Source organism: Xenopus laevis, chromosome 8S (genome assembly GCF_017654675.1).
Source record: "Xenopus laevis strain J_2021 chromosome 8S, Xenopus_laevis_v10.1, whole genome shotgun sequence".
In the NCBI taxonomy this organism is placed as follows: domain Eukaryota; kingdom Metazoa; phylum Chordata; class Amphibia; order Anura; family Pipidae; genus Xenopus; species Xenopus laevis.
In genome coordinates, this window is record NC_054386.1 from 58336615 (window position 1) to 58358873 (window position 22259).

The window sequence follows — 22259 nt, forward strand, 5'->3', positions numbered from 1 at the left end:
TGCCGGACATCTTTCTGTTCAGTTGGCCTAAAAGAAAACTTTACCCCCAAAATGAATACTTAAAATGATACTGACACTAAAAAATTATTTTCAAAATATTAATCTGCATTAAAAGTTACCTATAGGTCATGTTGCATCGGATCAACGCTGCGCCACCATCCGACATTTGATTTCTTACCTTGTTTTTCCGTCCCATACGACTTGACGACTGCGTTTTGGCACAGCGTTTCAGATCAGGCACAATCGCGTGGAAAACACGTCTAGTTCTACCCTAAGTAATTATTACTTAAAGTTCCTAAACCTGACTGTTTTGTCAACCTGAAGTTAAACTGGCCATACACTAAGATCTGCTCGTTTGGTGACATCGCCAAACGAGCAGATCTTTCCCCGGGGCAACGCAGGGCTATATTCCGAACGTTCGGCCCTGGAGCAATGGTCTCCAACGGGTCGATCGCATAATTAATTAAACCTTCCCGATCGATATCGGGGTCAGGTATAGATCAGGAAGACTTTTGGAAGCCCCCATATACGGGCAGATAAGCTGCCGAATTGGTCAAAAGATGGCCATAGACGCAAAGATCTGATCGTACGAATCAACGTACGATCGGACTTCCCCATCTCCCGACCTGCCACTAACCCTTCCATCAAATAAAGTACAAAAGAACAGATCAGCCGATGTGCTATCCCTGACAGCAATCGTACGAAAGTTATGTCCAACAAAAGCTGGTGACAGTCTCCCACTGAAAATCGTCCGATCGCCAATACATGCAGAGATATTATCCGCAGCCGACAGAAATCTTCTAACCTGTCCGATTGAACACTCAACCGATCTCTGCAGGACTAAAGGACTCTCCACACACAGTCCGAAAATCGTACAAATCCTCGATTCGTAAGATCAGATCTTTGCGTCTATGGCCATCTTAAAGGACCGATATTGGCAGCTTTAATTTGCCCGTGTATGGCCACCTTTATAGTTTCTAATGCAAACGGACTACTGCTGTACAAATATGGCAGCCCCCTCATAAAGGAACACGTTGGTAAGAAAGGTAATGTAAAAGCATCAGGAAAATTATTTTATAGCAACATTATAAATTACATTCAAAGATGTTATGCTATTTATAAAAAAAAGGTTATTTCTGATGTCATTATCACTTTAAGCAACATAGTTTATATCAAATTAAATGGCATACTAAAGAATTTTCCCAAACTGGCATATATATTTAAGTAAATCTTGCCGTTTTACATATTTTCCATTGAGCCCCCATTATATGATATTCTCTGTGCTTCCTCAGAGATCACCTGACCAGAAATACTACAAATAACTGTAAAATGAAGAAGTGTGGAAGCAAAAGACAAAACTCTCTAAAATAACATGTATGATTTGTTTGTGTGCACCATGAATCATGGGATCCCAGGGGGTGGGCCATATTTTTTTAAAGTGGCAATTTCCTATTTATAATAACCCAATGGCAAATACTACTGAAAGAGTATATAATTCTAATTCTCATCATCCCTTAAACTGTATAGATTATAATAAACGACATTGTAGGTCATATTTCTCATTGGTCTCTTATGCTGTAATGTGCTAGTTGGGTGTGGGCCAGATTTGTTATGTTCTGTTCCCATCCAGTCTTGGAATCCAAGGCACAAGCAGCGTACAGAGCAGAAACATTTTGTAGGTTGGGGTCAGATGCAGGTTGAGTTTATCTCTGACGTGCACATCACTACTTCTATGTACTCCATATGGAATGGCTCTTGTGCCACTCAATAAATGGTATATGCACCAGAATCTGCACTTTGGGGTCAAGTAGGGATGCACGGAATCCTTTGTGAAAAATGTGGCCGAACAAAATCGGAACCCTAATTTGCATATGCAAATTAGGGCCAGAAAGGGTTAAAGATAACTACACGCAACTAAAAGAATTTACATCCTTGTTTGTGTGACAAAAAAAAATGTTTTTGTAGGATTTGGTTTGGCCAGGCTCTTGGTTTCAGCCAATCCTGTTGGAAAAAAACTGAATTCAGAACAGAATCCTGGATTTGGTGCATACCTATAGTCAAGAATTTATACTCCATATAATAAAGTGGCAGTGGGGTTTCTAGGAGAGGGGCATGAAGGGGAGCGTGTGTCACAAGCAGCACATTTCCATGGGGAGGGGTGGTAAAGCACTGGCTGCCACATGCCATATAACTATTCAGAACTGCATCATTTTACAGATATTATTGTGCCTAGAAAATTTAAACTCGCGCCAACGTGGTCACCGCCATAACACGGGGAAGCCCCAAACTGCTGCACCCTGTGGAATGGACCAGTAGGCAAATTCACCAAACAGACTCCGATTTTCCATATATTTTATTGGGTAATTTAAAAGGTAACAATAGTGTTAAAACTACTACAATATCTTTCCACAGCCATATCTCACAAACAAATAACCTCCTAGAGATTTTTTTTTGCCTTTTCTCCATTTTTTAACCTTTTTTCGCCTTACCTATCATAATAAAATGCCCGTTTTTTTTTTTTCTTTAACAGTTTCTTCACACTAATAGAAACTATATGTGGAAGGAAGGATCTAGTATTAATGAAAAGGAAGGGGGGGAGAGGTTATGCTATTTGTAATGTAATAATTGTAATCCATCAAGTTAATAAGAAAGAAATGAGGGAAGGGCAGCCACGCCAGGCAGCTGTTGCTCCCCTTCTTTAATAGAACACCCTTCTTTGCTGAAGAGACCCACAATGCAATGCTCGGCACCGCAATTCAGGTATCTGGAGGTCCGAAGAGGGGCAAAATCACCATTTCATTGCAGTCAGGCTGGTGATACAAAGCAGTTTCTGTAACATATAAAAACACTAACTGAGAAACTAGATCCCAAGTCTTTTTTTGTTTGTTTCCTTTCCGAAAAAAAAAAAATCAACTTTGATATACAAAAACAGTCATTTAATGTTTTATACAAAAGTTTGTTTTCTCAGTGCGTTTAGCAACCAGCTTAGTTACTGGGTCCAGCACAATATTTGTTTTTGTTTTTTTTCTCGATTTTCTTCAATATTTAAGTCTCTGTCTGGAACAGTAATAAAAAAAGAAAAGAAAAAGAAGAAGAAAAAAAAAAATTGTATAGAAAGAATAATTGCTGGTCTTGAGAATGAATGTAACACGGAACCCCTTGAAGTCTCAGAGGCACACGGCGGGGTTCCTTTTCAAAAAAAGTCATGAGAATGAAAAGAAAAATGTAAGCATCAAGTTTATTTCTATGGGAGGATGCGGTTTCCAGGCTCCCCGAATAAACTTCAATTAAACATCACTAGAAAAAAATCCATTAGAAACTGTACAAAAATTTAAAAAGTTTTTTTTTTTTTTTTCAATACTTTGAAATCCTGCAGGGAGCTTTGATAGGACGAGAAGGCTTTAAGGAGCAGCATTAAGAGTATGGCCAGAGGTTTCTTTGGTTTGGTCGAACATATACAATAGATGGAATCTATCTCTGGACAGATTGTTCTTCTATTTCATTTAAAGAAACCTGCACATTTGAAGACGGGTGCTAAGAATGATGTTATACACACAAGAGGTGCCTGACTATAGGCAGCGTTATTCAGGAGGATTCTGCCGCCTGGTCAGTAGGGAGCAATGGACCAGTGGTTTTAATGATGGCCTATATAGAGAATAAGGAGAACTCCCCTTTGTATCAGTCTACTGCCAGGCAAGTTGTGACTGTGTGTCTGCCTGCATAGCAGCTGAAAAGGATTGAATGTCTGAACCCTATTCAGTATAAAGGAAAAATGAACAAGAATACAGTGTAAGACACACGCAGATCCCCCTGCAGCAAGGTTCTAATGAAACAGCCTGGGAATCCGCAGCAAGTTGACTTAGTTCTTTATTGGGATAAAAGCTCTGCCCGGCTCTGCAGTTAAAAATCAAATAAATAAATAAAACAGGGAGGGAAAGAATAGTTAATGCTTTTTATGTGAGATAAAACAAAGGACTTTAAAAAAAATAAAGCAAAGAGAAAAAATAAAATCCAAATTCACGCTTTAGCCTTTTAGCTGCCAGAATACTGGGCTAATCCCAAGCGCTCAGGGGAGTCAATGGTTAATATTGAGCCTGTGCCAAGAAGCAACAAGCAGCAGGACAAATGAAATAAAAGAAAATGCTTTTTATTGCCAAAATAAAATCAATGAAGGAATTCAGACATTAATCCCTTAAAAGCCGACACATTATAAGTATAGAACGTGTCCCAGAATCCCCCAAGTTTTGGGCTGGGGTAACTGAGCCGCCTCTTGTGCGTGTATAACAGCCTTTAGACTACATTATTTTGTCAAGTCACAGCTGCTAGAAGACAAATAATGTTATGCACAAAGCTGGATACAAAAGGACACACAGACAATCCTTTGTGTATTTTGTTTTCTCCCCTATGCCATGCTGGGAAGTATTGCTGACCTTGTGCTATCAAAACCTGCAGGATTGGCATTGAATTCTCAGTATCGCATTACACTGGTAAGAAACATCTGTAGAACATCTGCATATATCGAGGATTAGTAAAAATCTGATATGATCTAGAGTTGGCATGACCAGTCACATGACCTTGTGCAAGAATCATTAGCACCTTTAAATATATAGAGTTTGAAATAAAAGGCTCGTTCTGACGGACGAGCAAGTACAACTGGGCAAGCTGAAAACCTTGTGTTGGTGTTGATAAAAGTCTTTTTTGCAGCAGCAGCAGAAAGCGTGAATTTGCTTGTGCTCACTTTGTAGGATGGCTGCAATACAACACACTGGTGTGAAGCCATCGATTGCCACTCACTGGGCTTGGGTGACGGCTGCCGACATGCATCTGGGAGCTGGTAGCACAGAATGAGACCTTGCTCAGATATATAGGCCCCACCGCAAGCCATTCTAGCAATGAAAGGTTTCATTAAGGCATCCGCACAGAAGAACAAACCAAACAAACCCCATTTTACTGCTCTAAGAATAGCAACTAAACAAGTGCCAAGAGCCCTTTAAGGCTGCAATGGCTTGAACAGCAAGCCGGCATGTGACTGCAATGAACTTCATTCTAGCACTGAGATTCCTGAATGATGGATAACAAGCAACTCCACAATGCAAAGGTGGTGTTCCATCAATGAAATGTGTGTGACTGTCCTTCCTAAGCTGCAACAGCCCCCTGCCCAACCCCAAAGGGGCCTGAAATGCTCTGGCATTGAAACACCTACTAAATAGCACCATGGGTAATGAAAAACAGAAGTTGGCCTTTCCATGCCTGAGAGATCGGTAAAGCTATGAAAAGGATAATGGCACTTGAGGATGAAACCAAGTGACCTTTACCTGAACAATGGAAACCTAACTGCTCCATGGTTGATACTAGGCTTACCCTGGGGATTCATCTGACATTCACCACCAAATCATTTATGGATCATGCTCACAGGAACAGTGACACACAGACTGAAACACAATTAATGGAAGGTAATCGTCTAGCCATGGTATCTTTGGCTTCAGTTACCTTGCTCTGACAGAGATTGATGTTCTTCACAAATACAAAACAGACAACTGTCCAAAGCTGCCCCCAGAAGTTCAGTAGCATTTGTAGAACTGCCTAGACCTATTGGTGGGTATCATCAATCCAATGGCATTTACAAAGATCGAAATCAAAGAAAGCCTGATGGGGAAAATGTAAAGTGGCAGCGGAAGCCAACATTCCGCCACTTTTAGGCAAGCAGAGGATACTTAGGTGAAGCTCCAGCCAGGAGCTCCACTTGCTCCATTGGTGATGATGTACTACAGGACCATGAGGGCTAAGGGACAACACATGGAATATGGTGGAAACCAGAGGTCCAGGCAGATATCACTCTACCTAAAGAACATTGGTAGCAAGTATTTAATGTAAACAAATGCTAACACTGCAAGTTAATCATGAGGTAGTGGTTAAAATATTCACCCTATATATAGATGTAACATTTCATTTGGGGACTTAACATCTTCAGCTGTAAATGGATATATAAGTTGGTTTTGGTTACGTGTGCACATGAAATCTGGACTACATGCCCACAAGATTGGCAGCTGGTATCCAGTCATTTAAGGACTACATAAAAACTGTTGGCTGAAGTAGGTAAATCTGTGGAAATGCCAAGGGACATAGTGATGAGACAAATGTAGGACATGCATGGACACTAGGACTGTCAGAGAATGTTACAGTACAATGTATCTGATGCTATTGCCTGCAACTCTCAACCTTCTCACGGGCACAAGACACTCAGCAGCTCAGACTGAGACTTCTCAATTATGTGTCAATCGCAGAGCCGCCATTAGTCAAGCATGCTTTCCTTCCATCCACAACTATAGAAAAGGCCATACAAAATAACGTTAGCATCATGTCAAACGGAAAAAGCATAAATGCTGCTGCAAAAAAAAAAAACCTCAGTAGCTCAATATAATTCTACTAAAAATGTGTTCTGGGTACTTATTAAAGAGTCTTCCCAACCGTTGCCCTGAATAGCGTCACCACAAGAGGCAAAGCTGGAACAGGACAACGGAAACAATCATCATAAAATGGTACAGTAATAGAGATAGCTAGACCAAGAGGGAGCCGGGTCCCCTGGGAAGAGTTCTGCGGAAAGGTCTAGTGACTGGTCATGCGGCTCAGTGTCAGGAATAATGGTTGTACGGTGGGAGAGGGTGCCCGATGCCATTTTGAAAATGATGGTGCTGACGGTGGGAAAGGTATTCGGCATAACTCATAGTAATCTTCTCACTACGGTATCTGCAAAAAAAAAAAAGAGAGAAATACAGGATACTGCTATGGTCTATATATTGAAACATATGAGGAAGATCATTTTCTTTATTATTTGCAAGGCTGTATAATACATCATTCAAACGCTTATACAATGCACTCCTAACAAACCATTAACTCATGCCTTGCTCTGTTGTCTCACTGCAAAAGTATGGTGGTCTTTTTCTAACAATCAGATGTAGACCAGTGTCGGTTGGTCATACACTTGCAGAGCCACAGTTTTGGTGTGGTCACCAAACAAGTTGATCTTGGCCACTAACACGCTGGACCAAATCTGATCATAATGGGGTTTACGGAGACTATTCAGGAAAGAACTACATCAAGCATGATATGTTTCTTGCCCTACAGGATTTTCAAACACACCCATAGATATTTGTCTAATATTTGATGGGTTGGGGAGGCTGTTGCAAGGGCCCCATACATGGACCTGCAAGCTGTTGAGGGTCTGAAGAAGTTGGGCAGGCAGCTGTAACAGACCTGTGTATAGTCATAACAGCAGCTCCCAAAACAGTAGGAAGAATGGTGAACCTGCTCGAATGGTGCCCTCACAACAGCTGCTCTTTGATTCACAAAGTAGAGAGGAGATAGGAGCACAGTTGATATTCTGGGTTACATCACAAAAACAGACAAAGCACTAGGACTACATTGGGCAGATGAAACATGTTTGAGCCATTAAAATCAGAGGTAGCGAACTTTTGCTCATGGTAATAATTCTCTATTCTGGTTTTATCAGGACGAACAGAAAACAAATACATTAACCAAATAGTCAGATAACTGAGAGAAAGCAATCAGAGCAGAGCTTGCTGCTAAGTGTTCTTTATTAGACACAACATGTTTCGGGCAAGTGCCCTTTATCAAGTGTACAAATAGTAAGTGTTAACAAGCATTTAAAGGGTAAAACAGGAAGTGAGGTCACGTATCAAGGTAAGTGGATCAATAAAAAGGTGCAAGCATTAGGGGTAATTAGTGAGTCCTTTATGCATGAAGTCCTTGATTAATTCAGTCCACAGTGTAACATTTTCTGGAAACATTTCCAAATAGTCTCTTCAAATAAGTGTAGAAAAAAATATAATACTCAAGGAACTGCCCATTTCTGGGCCTACCACAGAACATCCTGATAAATTACTCAATTAGTATGGAAGGAAAAGATATGCCCATTATTCTTACCATTAGCCGTACATATAATGTAAATATCTTGGGCTCAGAAATCAATTATCTTAAAAAGAAACAAATCAGGCATCAGTAACAAGAAAAAGTAACAAAAACTTTTTATACACTGTACAAGTAAAACGCAACATTGTCACAGTGTCAAAGGAAGCATTTCACACTCCAGCGGTCATTCATGCCTTTAGGGTACATTGTATCTAACTTCTTGATCCAGTATGCTTCCCTCTGTAGTATTTTCTTTTTAGGGTTCCCACTTCTCTGTAAGGGGCTAATCACTTCTAATATAGCCCATCTTAACTGTGACTGATTATGGTTAGCATCCTTAAAATGTCTGGACACTGTCCGTGGCTGTTCCTTTCTTATAGTTTCGTATGTTTCCTTTGTGTTCTTTAATTCGAGTTTTCACAGTTCTTATAGTCTGGCCAATGTAGGCCAGTCCGCATGGACATTTTAATATGTAAATCACATTGCTTGTATCACAGGTGGCATAGTGTTTTAGTTTTACTGGTGTGCCATTAGCAGGGTGTCTCAAGGTATCTCCTTTAATATGAACTGGCCCTTTGGGAAGGAAGTTAATACAACTGCACCTTTTACGCAGTACATAACTGGCTTTTACAGATTTGTGGATGATATTCTCGTCCTATGGGATGGCCCAGAAGTAGCTTTCATGGAAATGATAACTCAAGCTAACAAAGCCCATCCCACCATTAAATTTACCACGGAGACAGGGGGCCATTGTATTAGCTTCCTTGATGTTACAATAACAATTGCCAATGGCAACATTAGTACCAGCCTTTACCGTAAAAATACCGAAAAAAACTATATTTTGCTAGCATCCAGTTTTCATGCCCCTAAAATAATTAGAGCAATCCCAAAGGGCCAGTTCATAAGGGCACGTAGGATTACGTCTGTAGACGATCACTACATAAAGGCAGTTGATACCCTCAAACATAGATTCCTTAAAAGAGGGTACAAACCTAGGAATATTGAAAACTGTGTCAAAGAGGTTGGTACAATTCCAAGGAATGAGTTACTCAAATACAAACCCAAAGAAAGAAAGGACATTTTCCCATTTGTAAGCCAGTATAATGCACAGAGTAAACAAATTGAACGGATTGTTCACAAATTTTGGCCACTGTTACAACAAGAAAAAACACTCAGAGGTCCCTTAGCAAAACCTCCAATATTCAGCTACAAGAAAGGGAGAAGCCTCAGAGATAAATTATGCCCTTCAGAGATCAATCCCCCACGACTGAAAGGGGCCACGAGGTTCCTAGGCCAACCTAAGATGGGCACATTTGCCTGTTTAAATTGTAACTGTTGCTCCTCCATTATTAAAGGAGATACCTTGAGACACCCTGCTAATGGCACACAAGTAAAACTAAAACACTATGCCACCTGTGATACAAGCAATGTGATTTACATATTAAAATGTCCATGCGGACTGGCCTACATTGGCCAGACTATAAGAACTGTGAAAACTCGAAATTAAAGAACACAAAGGAAACATACGAAACTATAAGAAAGGAACAGCCACGGACACTACAGTGTCCAGACATTTTAAGGATGCTAACCATAATCAGTCACAGTTAAGATGGGCTATATTAGAAGTGATTAGCCCCTTACAGAGAGGTGGGAACCCTAAAAAGAAAATACTACAGAGAGAAGCATACTGGATCAAGAAGTTAGATACAATGTACCCTAAAGGCATGAATGACCGCTGGAGTGTGAAATGCTTCCTTTGACACTGTGACAATGTTGCGTTTTACTTGTACAGTGTATAAAAAGTTTTTGTTACTTGAGCCCAAGATATTTACATTATATGTACGGCTAATGGTAAGAATAATGGGCATATCATTTCCTTCCATACTAATTGAGTAATTTATCAGGATGTTCTGTGGTAGGCCCAGAAATGGGCAGTTCCTTGAGTATTATATTTTTTTCTACACTTATTTGAAGAGACTATTTGGAAATGTTTCCAGAAAATGTTACACTGTGGATTGAATTAATCAAGGACTTCATGCATAAAGGACTCACTAATTACCCCTAATGCTTGCACCTTTTTATTGATCCACTTACCTTGATACGTGACCTCACTTCCTGTTTTACCCTTTAAATGCTTGTTAACACTTACTATTTGTACACTTGATAAAGGGCACTTGCCCGAAACATGTTGTGTCTAATAAAGAACACTTAGCAGCAAGCTCTGCTCTGATTGCTTTCTCTCAGTTATCTGACTATTTGGTTAAAGTTTTGCACCTGGAGCGGGGGTGTTCACTGAGATTGAGAGCACCAAGCTACCATTCCCCAGTCGCACATTCTTTGCTCAGAAAACAAATACATATCTTCTATATATTGATGAAAAGCGCAATAATGTAGGTCAGATGTATGAGCTTTATAAGCTGCTGGATTTGGAAGATTGATCACAATGGCACAAAAAGCATTACATGTATAAGAAGATAATCTGCACAGCAATGCTCCAGGGCACGAATGCAGAATGTGCTAACTATTCCCATACAGTTAGGTCCATAAATATTTGGACAGACAACTTTTTTCTAATTTTGGTTCTGTACATTACCACAATGAATGGAATGAATGAAACAACTCAGATGCAGTTGAACTGCAGACTTTCATCTTTAATTCAGTGGGTTGAACAAAAAGATTGCATAAACGTGAGGAACTAAAGCTTTTTTTAACACAATCACTTCATTTCAGGGGCTCAAAAGTAATTGGACAATTGACTCAAAGGCCATTTCATAGGCAGGTGTGGGCAATTCCATCGTTATGTCATCATCAATTAAACAGATAAAAGCCCTGGAGTTGATTTGAGGGGGGGGTGCTTGTATATGGAAGATTTTGTTGTGAACAGAAACCACACGGTCAAAGGAGCTCTCCATGCAGGTGAAACAACCCATCCTTAAGCTGCAAAAACCCATCCAATAAATTGCTACAATATTAGGAGTGGCAAAATCTACAGTTTGGTACATCCTGGTGAACTCCGCAACACAAAAAGACCTGGACATCCACGGAAGACAACAGTGGTGGATAATCGCAGAATCATTTCCATGGTGAAGAGAAAAGCTTCACAACAGCCAAACAAGTGAACACCACTCACCAGGAGGTAGGCATATCAATATCCAAGTCTACCATAAAGAGAAGACTGCATGAAAGTAAATACAGAGAGTGCACTGCAAGAAAGGCTAGATTGGACTTTGCTAAAAAATAATCTAAAAGAGCTAGAACAGTTCTTTGGTAAAAAGTTCTATGGACAGATAAAACCGAGATCAACCTCTACCAGAATGATGGCGAGAAAAAAGCATGGAGAAGGCGTGGAACAGCTCATGATCCAAAGTATACCACATCAGCTGTAAAACGGCGGAGGCAGTGTGATGTCTTGGGCGTGCATGGCTGCCAGTGGCACTGGGACACTAGTGGTTATTGATGATGTGACACAGGACAGAAGGCACCTGAATGAATTCTGAGACACGGTCTGCTCAAATCCAGCTAAATGCAGTCAAATTGATTGGGAGGCGTTTCATAATACAGATGGACAATGACCCAAAACAAACAGCATAAGCAACCCAGGAGTTTATTAAAGCAAAGAAGTGGAATATTCTTGAATGGCCAAGTCAGTCACCTGAACCCAATTGAGCATGCATTTCACTTGTTGAAGACTAAACTTCGGACAGAAAGGCCCACAAACAAACAGCAACTGAAAGCTACTGCAGTAAAGGCCTGGCAGAGCATTAAAAAGGAGGAAACCAAGAATCTTGTGATGTCCATGAGTTCATTGCCAGCAAAGGCTTTACAACCAAGTATTAGAAATGAACATTTTCTTTTTTTTACTTTTGAGCCCCTGAAATTAAGTGATTGTGTTAAAAAAAGGCTTTAGTTCCTCTCATTTTTATTCAACTTTTTGTTCAACCCACTGAATTAAAGCTGAAAGTCTGCAGTTCAACTGCATCTGAGTTGTTTCATTTAAAATTCATTGTGGTAATGTACAGAACCAAAATTAGAAAGAAGTTGTCTCTGTCCAAATATTTATGGACCTAATTGTATATCCAACAAGTACATGTTTTCTTCTATAGACATATAAAATGATATATTTGTGCAACAACGAGCCCACTGGAGCTGCATAATATGTGGGAAACCTGTAAATGAGGATATAAAGGAAAGAAAAACTGCTTTAGCTCAGTAAGCTGATCTGCCAACAAAATCCCCTGGTGTGCGGAAACGTAACCAGCAGCTTGGCAACTAATGAAGTCGATGAATTTAGGTCAGGGCAGTACAAGGGCAATCCCAATGAAACTGAAGCTCCAGTGGCTATTTGCTAATCCAATTCTCCACAATGCAGTGCTGCAGAGCTCACTTCTGCATATGACTGTGCTGCATGGAACGGCCTTTAAATACCTGGTCAGTTTAATCGTTTTCCTGAAGTCATTACTGATTGCAGCTTTATATCCACCTTTTCTCAATAAGGAATCTATGGTCTGTATGTGGTCCCAACCTGCAAAAACCAGAAATAATTTTATAAAAGTGACTGCTGACATTGCATTCTATAAAATTCATAACAGGGTATTCATTGTTTTGTGACAAACAGTATTGAAGAGCAAGCCCAGTACATATTCATCTATCAGCAGCTACATGGAGTGGGATTCTAGAACATTTCTTTAGGGCCAACAGTTCACCTCTTTGTAAACTTATCATGTAAAGGATTCTGATGTTTGCCTTTTATGCTTATGATACTATATTTTTAAGAGAGAATCTATTGCCAACTGCCATCAGTTAGTCTTTCTAAGTTACAATTCTAATGTAGATAAAATACATAACGTTGGACAGCAGAGCAGATACACACTTACGCCTCAGCACCTGCATCCTCCTCTGTCTTATGAGAATGTGTGTGCAACATGTTCCACAAGCAGGTGCTTTCTGAAAGCTTAGCATTACACAGCCGCCTCCTCCATTTATATCCCTTACACTAGAGGCTGTTTGCAATGGCACTGCATTTGTGGCGGTGAGAAATACAAATAGGAGTTGCACACAATAATGATTCGGGTTCTTAACCCAATTATTCAGCCATTACCAACTCAATGTTTAGGGGGTCTTCATCCCCAGTGACCATCAGCCCAACTAATCTTTGCCTAAAAAATCAGGTACTGCATCCCAATGTGACTCTCAAATCCCTCCCCACAGCCTGTGTAGTGATCTGCTTCTGAGCTTACATATATACTTGGGTCCTGTGTGCATGATAAGCTGGGAGGAACCAGTGCGCATGTGTTAAAGAAACAGTAACACCAAAAAATGAAAGTTTTTAAAAAGAAAGATTATATAATGTTCTGTTGCCCTGCACATATAATTCTCCACTAAGTAATGCAAATTTCAAAAGTAAAAGTAGTAACCTCCACTGAATGCTGGCAAATGCATGTAATTTGTAAAATGGGAAACTTAGAATTAATTTCATGCTCTAAAAATTGTGATATAACTGGTATCACTGAGACCTGGTGGGATGAAACATGTGACTGGACTGGATGGTTACACCCTTTTTAGGAGGGACAGAGGGATAAAAAAGGGTGGAGGCAGGGGTGAAACTATAGAGGAAGCAGACCCTGCGGTTGCAGGGGGGCCCAGGAGTGTAGGGGGCCCAGTGAGACCCTAATTAATTAGCAATTTTAATATATCTTGGTAAAATAGGCCAACTTATAAATATTTTGGGGCCCTAAATTGAATTTGCTATGGGGCCCAGTAACAACTAGTTACGCCACTGGGTGGAGGAGTGTGTTTGTATGTAAAGCCTGAATTAAAGCCATGCGCTAAAGAAATAACCATAGCTGGCACTGGTGAGGGTGTGCAATCCCTCTGGGTAGAGATTTTGACTGGGCAAAAGGTTACAAAGAGAATTATCATTGGTGTATGCTATAAACCACCTCGTATAAGTGTCCAATATGAAGCCCAGCTACTCTTGCAGATACAAGCGGCTTCACAGCTGGGTCAAGTTGTTGGTTCAATTATCCAGACATTGACAGGGGTAATGGGGTTGCCAAGAAAGAAAAAACTAGTAGGTTTGTAAATATCCTGAATGACAACTTTTTATTCCAGCTCGTTCAAGAACCTACTAGGAATAACTCTCTTTTGGACCTTGTAATAACTAATAATACTGAACTCATCTCTAACATTTGTGTGGGTGAGCATTTAGGGAATAGTGATTATAACATGGTCTCCTTTGAGATTCTGTTGCAGAAGCAATTCTATAAGGGAGTAACTACAACACAAAATTTCAGACGTGCAAACTTTGACAGTATACTAGACTAGAACATGTTAAGATAAACAAAGGTCCGGGGCCAGATGGTATTCATCCCAGCGTACTTAGTGAGCTTAGCTTTGTGATTGCCAAACCTCTTACTTAGTTTTTCAGGATTCATTTAGGTCTGGCATAGTGTAGAGAGACTGGCGAATTGCTAATGTGGTGCCTCTATTCAAAAAAGGATCCCGTTCTCAGCCTCAAAATTATAGGCCAGTTAGTCTGACGTCAGTAGTAGGAAAGCTTTTAGAAGGGTTATTAAAGGATAAGATACTGGACTTTATAGCAAATCATAATACTATGAGTGTATGCCAGCATGGTTTTATGTGTAATAGATCTTGCCAGACTAACTTAATTTCTTTTTATGAGAAGGTAAGCAGGGACCTCGATTCTGGGTTGGCAGTGGATGCGATTTACTTAGACTTTGCTAAAGCATTTGATACAGTGCCACACAAAAGGTTACTGGTTAAATTAAGGAATGTTGGCCTGGAAAATAGTATTTGTACCTGGATAGAGAACTGGCTAAAATAGAGAAATTTTATTACTTACCGTAATTTCTATTTCCAAGTCACCTACCATGGCAGCACTCACCAACATGAGTATTCCCCGCCCCTCAGGTCACTGGACAGGAAAGGGTTAACTCCCAACCCTATAACATCCGCTCTACACCGCCCCCACCTTGTCTATGTTTCTTAGCTTCAGAAGGGAGGGAAGTTGGTGAGTGCTGCCATGGTAGGTGACTTGGAAATAGAAATTACGGTAAGTAATAAAATTTCTCTATTTCCCAAGCCACCCATGGCAGCTCATCACCAACATGAGAATTTCCAAAGCCAAAAAGAAGGGAGGGACAACAACTGATGCTTAATATTTACTGTATTATGAATGCAATACAGCTTGCAAAACCTTTCTCCCAAATTTAGCCTCTTGGGATAGAAAAACATTTAACTTATAATGTTTTATAAATGTATGCAAGGAGGACCATCTCGCAGCCTTGCAAATTACGTCTGGCGGCGCTCTGGCCTCCGCCGCCCAGGAAGCAGCCAATGCTCGAGTAGAGTGAGCCTTCAAGTCTCTAGGTACCTCTCTGCCTGTTTTGTGATAAGCGAACACTATGCATCCAACGATCCATCGACTAATAGTCGCTTTAGACGGAGCACAACCTCTTCTAGGACCACTCGGAATGACAAACAGTCTTTCTAACCTCCTCCACGACTGTGTACGGGTCAGATAATGAGATATTATTCGAACTAGGTCCAACGTATGCCACTGTTGCTCACGCTCTGTTTTGGGGTCCGGACAAAAGGAGGGTAAAGTTATCTCCAAATTCATGTGAAATTGTGATACAACCTTCGGAAGAAATTCAAACGCTGGTCTCAAGACCACTTTGTCAGGGAACAAAACCGTATCAGGTTCTTTTGCCGAAAGAGAATGAATTTCCCCTACTCTGCAGGCTGAAGTGATCGCCACCAGAAATAAAGCTTTCAAAGTAACATGCCAATCCGAAGCCTTTTCCAACGGTTCAAAAGGAGCTGCCATCAAAACCTTTAGGACCAAAGGCAAATCCCATGGAGGCATCCCTAATCGTCTCACTGGACACACTCTTTTTAGTGCATTGAACAGGCGAATGACCAACGGATCCTCAGCCCATGGTTTTTCAGTTAATGCCGACAGTGCCGAAACTTGTCCTCTCAAAGTGCTGACACTAAGCTTCCTCTGGTACCCAGCAAAGAGAAACTGCACCAATTCCGACGCCCCAGGACATCTGGGATCAAATCCTTTATCTTCCGCAAACTTAACAAAACAGGACCAGACACGATAATACTGACTTGACGTTGAGTGCTTTCTAGATTTCAACAGCAATTCTATCAGATCTTTCTTGAGGCTGATAACCTCTGCCTTTCAACTTCCACGCCCTCAACAACAGGTGGAACACCTCCTGAAATGGAACTGGGCCCTGCATCAGCAGATCTTTCACAACTGGTAGTTTCATTGGAGGCTCCACTGACATCTGCCTCAAAAGTGGAAACCAGGGACGCCTGGGCCAGAATGGAACTATTGCAATCACCTGTGTCCCTTCTTTGTCTATTTTCTTCAATACCCTCCAAATTAATGGAAAGGGTGGAAAGACATAACCGAACATCCCTCTCCAGTTCTGATTTAGGGCATCTACCCCACTGGACATCCGGGACGGGTACCTTGAAAAGAACCTCCTGCACTTGTGGTTGTGATCCGAGGCCATGAGGTCTATCTCTGGATTGCCAAATCTTTGGGTAATGGTCTGGAACACAGCGGGATTCAGAGACCACTCTCCTGGCTCCAAGGCATTTCTGCTCAGGAAATCCGCCTGCACATTCATTTTGCCTGGCACAAAAAAGGCTACTAAACCTCTGAGGTTTGATTCTGCCCATGACATGATAGTTGACAGCTCTTGTATTAACTGCGCACACTTGGTGCCTCCTTGTCTGTGTACATAAGCCACCGCCGTGGCATTGTCTGACCGGATTTTCACCCACCTGTGTATTATCCTCTCCGAGAAGGCTAATAGAGCCATCTTTATTGCCCTCAACTCCAATATATTGGAAGGAAGATGAGAGACTTCCCACTGCCCTTGGGCTGACAGATCGTCTAACATGGCTCCCCAGCCGGTTTGAGAGGCGTCTGTTGTAATCGTGACGTAGTCCGGTTCTGTTAACGGCATTCCTCTAGTTAGATTCCTCGGAATTAACCACCAGTCTAGGCTCGCCATCACCTGTTTTGGAATATGAAGGAGTCTCTTCAGATTTACGGGATTGGTCGACCCTCAACCCAGAAAACATATTTGAAGGGGTCTCATGTGCCACCTTGCCCAACGTACCATCTGAATGGTGGAGGAAAATAGACCCAGAATTGACATGCAATCCTTAACTGATACTCTGGTGAGTTGTTGAAAGGACCTCACTCGGTCCATGATGTATGAGACCTTCTGTTCTGGAAGAGACACTATCCCTTGAAGAGTGTCCAAACTGGCTCCTAAGAAGACTATCTTCTGAGTTGGCACAAGATGACTTTTCTGCCAGTTTATTACCCAACCGAAATGTTGCAGAATTCCAACTGCTTCGTCTCTGTTTTTTACAGCTTCTTCCTCTGAGTTGGACACCAGAAGGATATCGTCCAGATAATGGAAGGACCCCCTTCACTCTCAGGAAAGCTATTACTGTTACCAAGACCTTTGAAAATTTCCTTGGAGACGTGGACTGGCCGAACGGGAGGCAAGTGAACTGCACATGCTGTTCCAGAAACACAAACCGCAGGTATTTTCTGTGTGGACCGTACACTGGAACATGGAAGTATGCGTCTTTGAGATCCAGATTTACCAACCATGCTCGAGGCGGAATTGCTGCAATTATGGATGTCAGGGACTCCATCTTGAATTTCCTGCAACGTATAAATTGATTCAGGGGTCAAAGATCCAGCACAGGTCTGAACGTCCCTGAGGATTTTTTGACTAGAAAGAGTTTGGAGTAAAACCCTCTCCTTTGTTGCTCCCGGGGTACTGGTTCTACAGCACCAGTTTCCAGCAACTGATCCATGTATTCTTGAACTATTTCCTTTGCACCTTGAACCTTCGGCACCAAAGAAACTCAATACACATCGTGTCTTGGGACCCTGGAAAATTCGAGATGATAACCTTCCTTTATAATCTCTAGAACCCAACGATCCCGAATATTCTCGGCCCAAACCTCCTCGAAGAGTGCCAGACGCGCTCCTACTGCACAGGTTCGAGCCGGCCTGATCTCATTGTGTTCTGTTTGAGGAAGAGCCAAAACCAGTTGCCTTCTTTGCCGGTTGTCGTGGCTCCCCTCTAGAAGATCTCCATGGAGACTGTCTGCCTTGAGACCTCCCAGGCCTGTACTGCCTTGAGTTCCGAAAATTCCTATTTCTTGGCGACTCAGCTCTTGGCCCATGACGTCTGAATTTTCTCTCCTGTGGAAGAAAAACACTTTTCCCACCAGACACCTTTTTAATAATTGAATCCAGACTTTCACCGAACAATCTGTCCCCTTCAAAAGGCAACTGACACAAATTGGCTTTAGAGGCAGTGTCTGCTGACCAGGACTTCAGCCATAATGCTTTCCTTGACGCTACTGAAAGAGCCATTGACCTCGCTGCCAACCTGACTAAATCGATGGAAGCTTCTGCCATGAAATCAGTAGCTATTTTTAGATCAGACAACATATCTCGCAGGACTGATCTCTTGACATTTGAAGAAATGGCATCTTCTAGATTATTTACCCAGATCTTCATCGCCCTAGAAGTTGAAGTTAGTGCAACTGCAGGCCTGCAAGATGCCCCGGCAGAGACAAATGCTTTCTTCAGATCCAACTCCATCCGCTTTTCCATCGGATCTCTAAATGCACCCGCATCGCCAACCGGTAGGGTAGTTTTCCGAGCCAAGCGAACCACTGCCGCATCAACCTTAGGTGGATTATCCCACAATTTTGCATTAGGCTCATCCACAGGGTATTTCTTTGCAAATTTTCCTTGAATAACCACTCTCTTTTCCGTCTTTTTCCACTCTGAGCTAATTAGCTCTTTAATTGAACCATGAACCGGAAAGGTAGAGGAACGTTTCTTCATGGACGGAAACAACTTGTCTGCCGAAGAACTCTTTGGTGTCTCTTCAGTTAGACTTAATGTCTTCCTAACTGCCTTCACTAGACCCTCTACTGTCGAGGCATCAAAGGCGGACTCATCCTCAGCATTTCCCGAGACCTCTTAGGCCTCCTGCTTCAGGAAGATGCTTCCTGCACCCCCTGCACCACTGCTTGCTTAATTAGGGACACTAAGGCATCCAATTGGGGTGCTGAAGAAGTTTGAGGCTCAGCCGTTAAGGGTTGTTCTGCAACTGACTGCTTTCTTGCTTGTTGACTTTCCACCTTCTGTGCTTCAGTAGAGGCAGAGAGGCTAAACAGGAAAGAAACAAGCACCATTAGCCTTCCACTCTCTCCCCAAACAATAACTCCGTTATCATCTGCTTACCTAGAAACTTTTGGCTGCACTCCTCTCCCAGAGCCAGACTGATCCATCTTGTCTGTAACCTATGAGACATGCAATAGTAAGCACCCTTGCGTCCAAAAATGAAGAATCTATCTTTCCCCATGCTCACCGACACACCACGCTCCACTTCCAATTTCGGCACGCGTCGTGACGTCAAGACGCCGGCGCGCGCGTCCGTCGCTTCAGAAATAACGCGCGACCGGAAATGACGCGTACATCCGGCCGGTGGAACGCAAGATTGCCTGGCTCTGGGAGGAAAATGACGTACTTCCTGCGTCTGTTAGAAGCGGTTTTCAGAGGATCCGCACTTCGCCACCAAACAACACGGCCAGTTTAAATGTGGGCCTGATAGGTGGAATGTGACCCAGCCATTGGTCCTTCTCGACCGCGATCCCCTCCGGGGAGCATATGGGAGGCATCAGGGCAGAGAGACCCTGGAAGCGGTAAGCTACACAAGGGACCTGGACAGGAAAAAGACAAGGTGGGAGCGGTGTAGAGCGGATGTTATAGGGTTGGGAGTTAACCCTTTCCTGTCCAGTGACCTGAGGGGCGGGGAATACTCATGTTGGTGATGAGCTGCCATGGGTGGCTTGGGAAATATAGACTGGTGGTAAATGGAACATTTTCTCATTTTCTCTGATCTGTCTAAGTTGGAAAACTGGGCAGCAAACTGGAAAATGAGGTTCAATGTTGATAAATGCAAGGTTATGCACTTTGGCAAAAATAATATAATGCAAGTTATATACTAAATGGCAGTGTGTTGGGAGTTTCCTTAAATGAGAAGGATCTAGGGGTTTTTGTAGATAACAAGTTGTCTAATTCTGGGCAGTGTCATTCTGTGGCTACTAAAGCAAATAAAGTTCTGTCTTGCATAAAAAAGGGCATGAACTCAAGGGATGAAAACATAATTATGCCTCTTTATAGGTCCCTGGTAAGGCCTCATCTGGAGTATGCAGTGCAGTTTTGGACTCCAGTCCTTAAGAGGGATATAAATGAGCTGGAGAGAGTGCAGAGATGTGCAACTAAATTGGTTAGAAGGATGAAAGACTTAAATTATGAGGGTAGACTGTCATGGTTGGTGGTGTTTTATCTGTAAAAAGGGCGCTTGCGAGGGGACATGATTACACTTTACAAGTACATTATAGACAAATAGCAGGGGACCTTTTTACCCATAAAGAGGATCACCGTACCAGAGGCCATCCCTTTAGACTAGAAGAAAAGAACTTTCATTTGAAGCAACGTAGGGGGTCCTTCACAGTGAGGACAGTGAGGTTGTGGAATGCACTGCCAGGTGATGTTGTGTTGGCTGATTCAGTTAATGCCTTTAAGAGTGGCTTGGATGATTTTTTGGACAGACAGAATATCAAATGCTATTGTGATACTAAACTCTATAATTAGTATAGGTATGGGTATATATAATTTGTGTGAAAGTAGGGAGGGGTGTGTGTAGGGATACTGGGTTTTCATTTGGACAGGTTGGACTTGATGGACTTTTGTCTTTTTCCAACCCGATTTAACTATGGAACTATGGAACTGGTAAAATTGGTGTTTGAGCTTCAGAAATCCTACTATAGTTTATATAAACAAGCTGATGTGTTGTAATGGGGGCAGACATTTAAGAACAGGATACACAGTAGATAACAAATAAGTTGTGAAGAATCCCATTGTATACAACAGTGCATATCTGTTATCTGCTGTGTATCTTGTGCCTTTTCTCCTTTTTCAGGCTGCCCCATGGATACACAGCAGCTTGTTTATAGAAACTATTGTAGAGTTTCTAAAGCAAACGCAACAGTTTTACTAATGCAGGATGACATATTGTCATTCCTTTAAAACACTTTCATTTTTGAAAGTGTCAGTTCCTTTAAGTACAAATAAAGGGAGATATGTGCATGGGTTGCAGAGCCACATATAGAACATGATGATGGCACCAATGCTTTCTGAGCAGATTATGAGAAAGTACAATATGGCTAATAAAGGCCTTGCTTAGTCTCCCTGTGCCTGACTGTTCAGAGCAGCCCATGGGAAACATAAGTAAGGGAGGCTCAAATTCAGGACTGCGTTGAGTTTTTTAAGCCAATACTTTTTTGCATGTTCAGCCCCAAACATGTCAATGTGTTGCATAGAAGCAAAAGCAGTCTGCCCACCATACCAATCCTATAAATACATATGTATCTAGGGCTACATAAAGACCAACCATCTCTACTAGATAAGTGTTGTATCAGACCATCAAGATGGGGCTCACTGGCCAAACTAGAATTCCCAGCAATGTCTACCAACCGGTGGCATGACTCTATACAGCCAAATGCAATGGCTAGAAGAATGCATGAGTGAACACAGACAAAAGAATACATATTGAATGTAAGAGAGAAGCCTTACAATTAGAAATTGATCCACCATCTGACATCAGTGCAAGGTCACATATTGAATTTGGGTTTATATGAAATTTTTTTTTTAAATCTTTAAACCAGTTCTTATGAAATAAAGTGCATCAATGACCTTGCTCCTTTGCAACCTCCGGTAAGTACGTGGCGGTTCGTTTGGATCCTTTTTCATTGATGAATTCTATTCTAATGCCATGTACACCCACCTGAAAAAAAAGCAGCAGTGTGATTAGTACAATTCAGGAGAATACGTATAACAACAAGTGCTCAGAATGCATTGGCTGCTTTATATCCTGCCATAGTCCTCATGTTACTGCTGCAAAGAAAAAAAGCAACTTGTTAACCATGACTGGGATGCTCTGTCACCCACCTTCCTCCACATACACTGGTTAATAAACAGACAAGGAAACATAACCTCCTATGTCAGGGTCATCACCCAAATCCCCCTCCAGCTGTCACACACTCCCATGGGTCTGTTACTCGTATTGCAGGCAGCTGGGAGTCTCACATCCCCACCACATACAGTCACAGGCATCACATGACATTCCACCTCAGACAGTCTACATAGGGCCTGAGGAAAAAATCTGCATCACTGA

At 41.8% G+C, this 22259-nt stretch overlaps 1 protein-coding gene across 1 annotated transcript in view; it reads right to left on the reverse strand.

Annotated features, from left to right (window-relative positions):
* Nucleotides 1-2335: 2335 nt before the first annotated feature.
* Nucleotides 2336-22259, reverse strand: part of ammecr1.S (Alport syndrome, mental retardation, midface hypoplasia and elliptocytosis chromosomal region gene 1 S homeolog) — a 45813-nt gene continuing 25889 nt past the window's right edge. The window contains exons 4-6 of the mRNA XM_018232974.2: nt 21779-21869; nt 12355-12451; nt 2336-6747 (exon numbers count right to left, since the gene is read on the reverse strand). Of these exons, the coding sequence (XP_018088463.1) occupies nt 6633-6747; nt 12355-12451; nt 21779-21869 (303 nt within the window). The 3' untranslated portion in view covers nt 2336-6632. The remainder of the gene's footprint in view (nt 6748-12354; nt 12452-21778; nt 21870-22259) is intronic.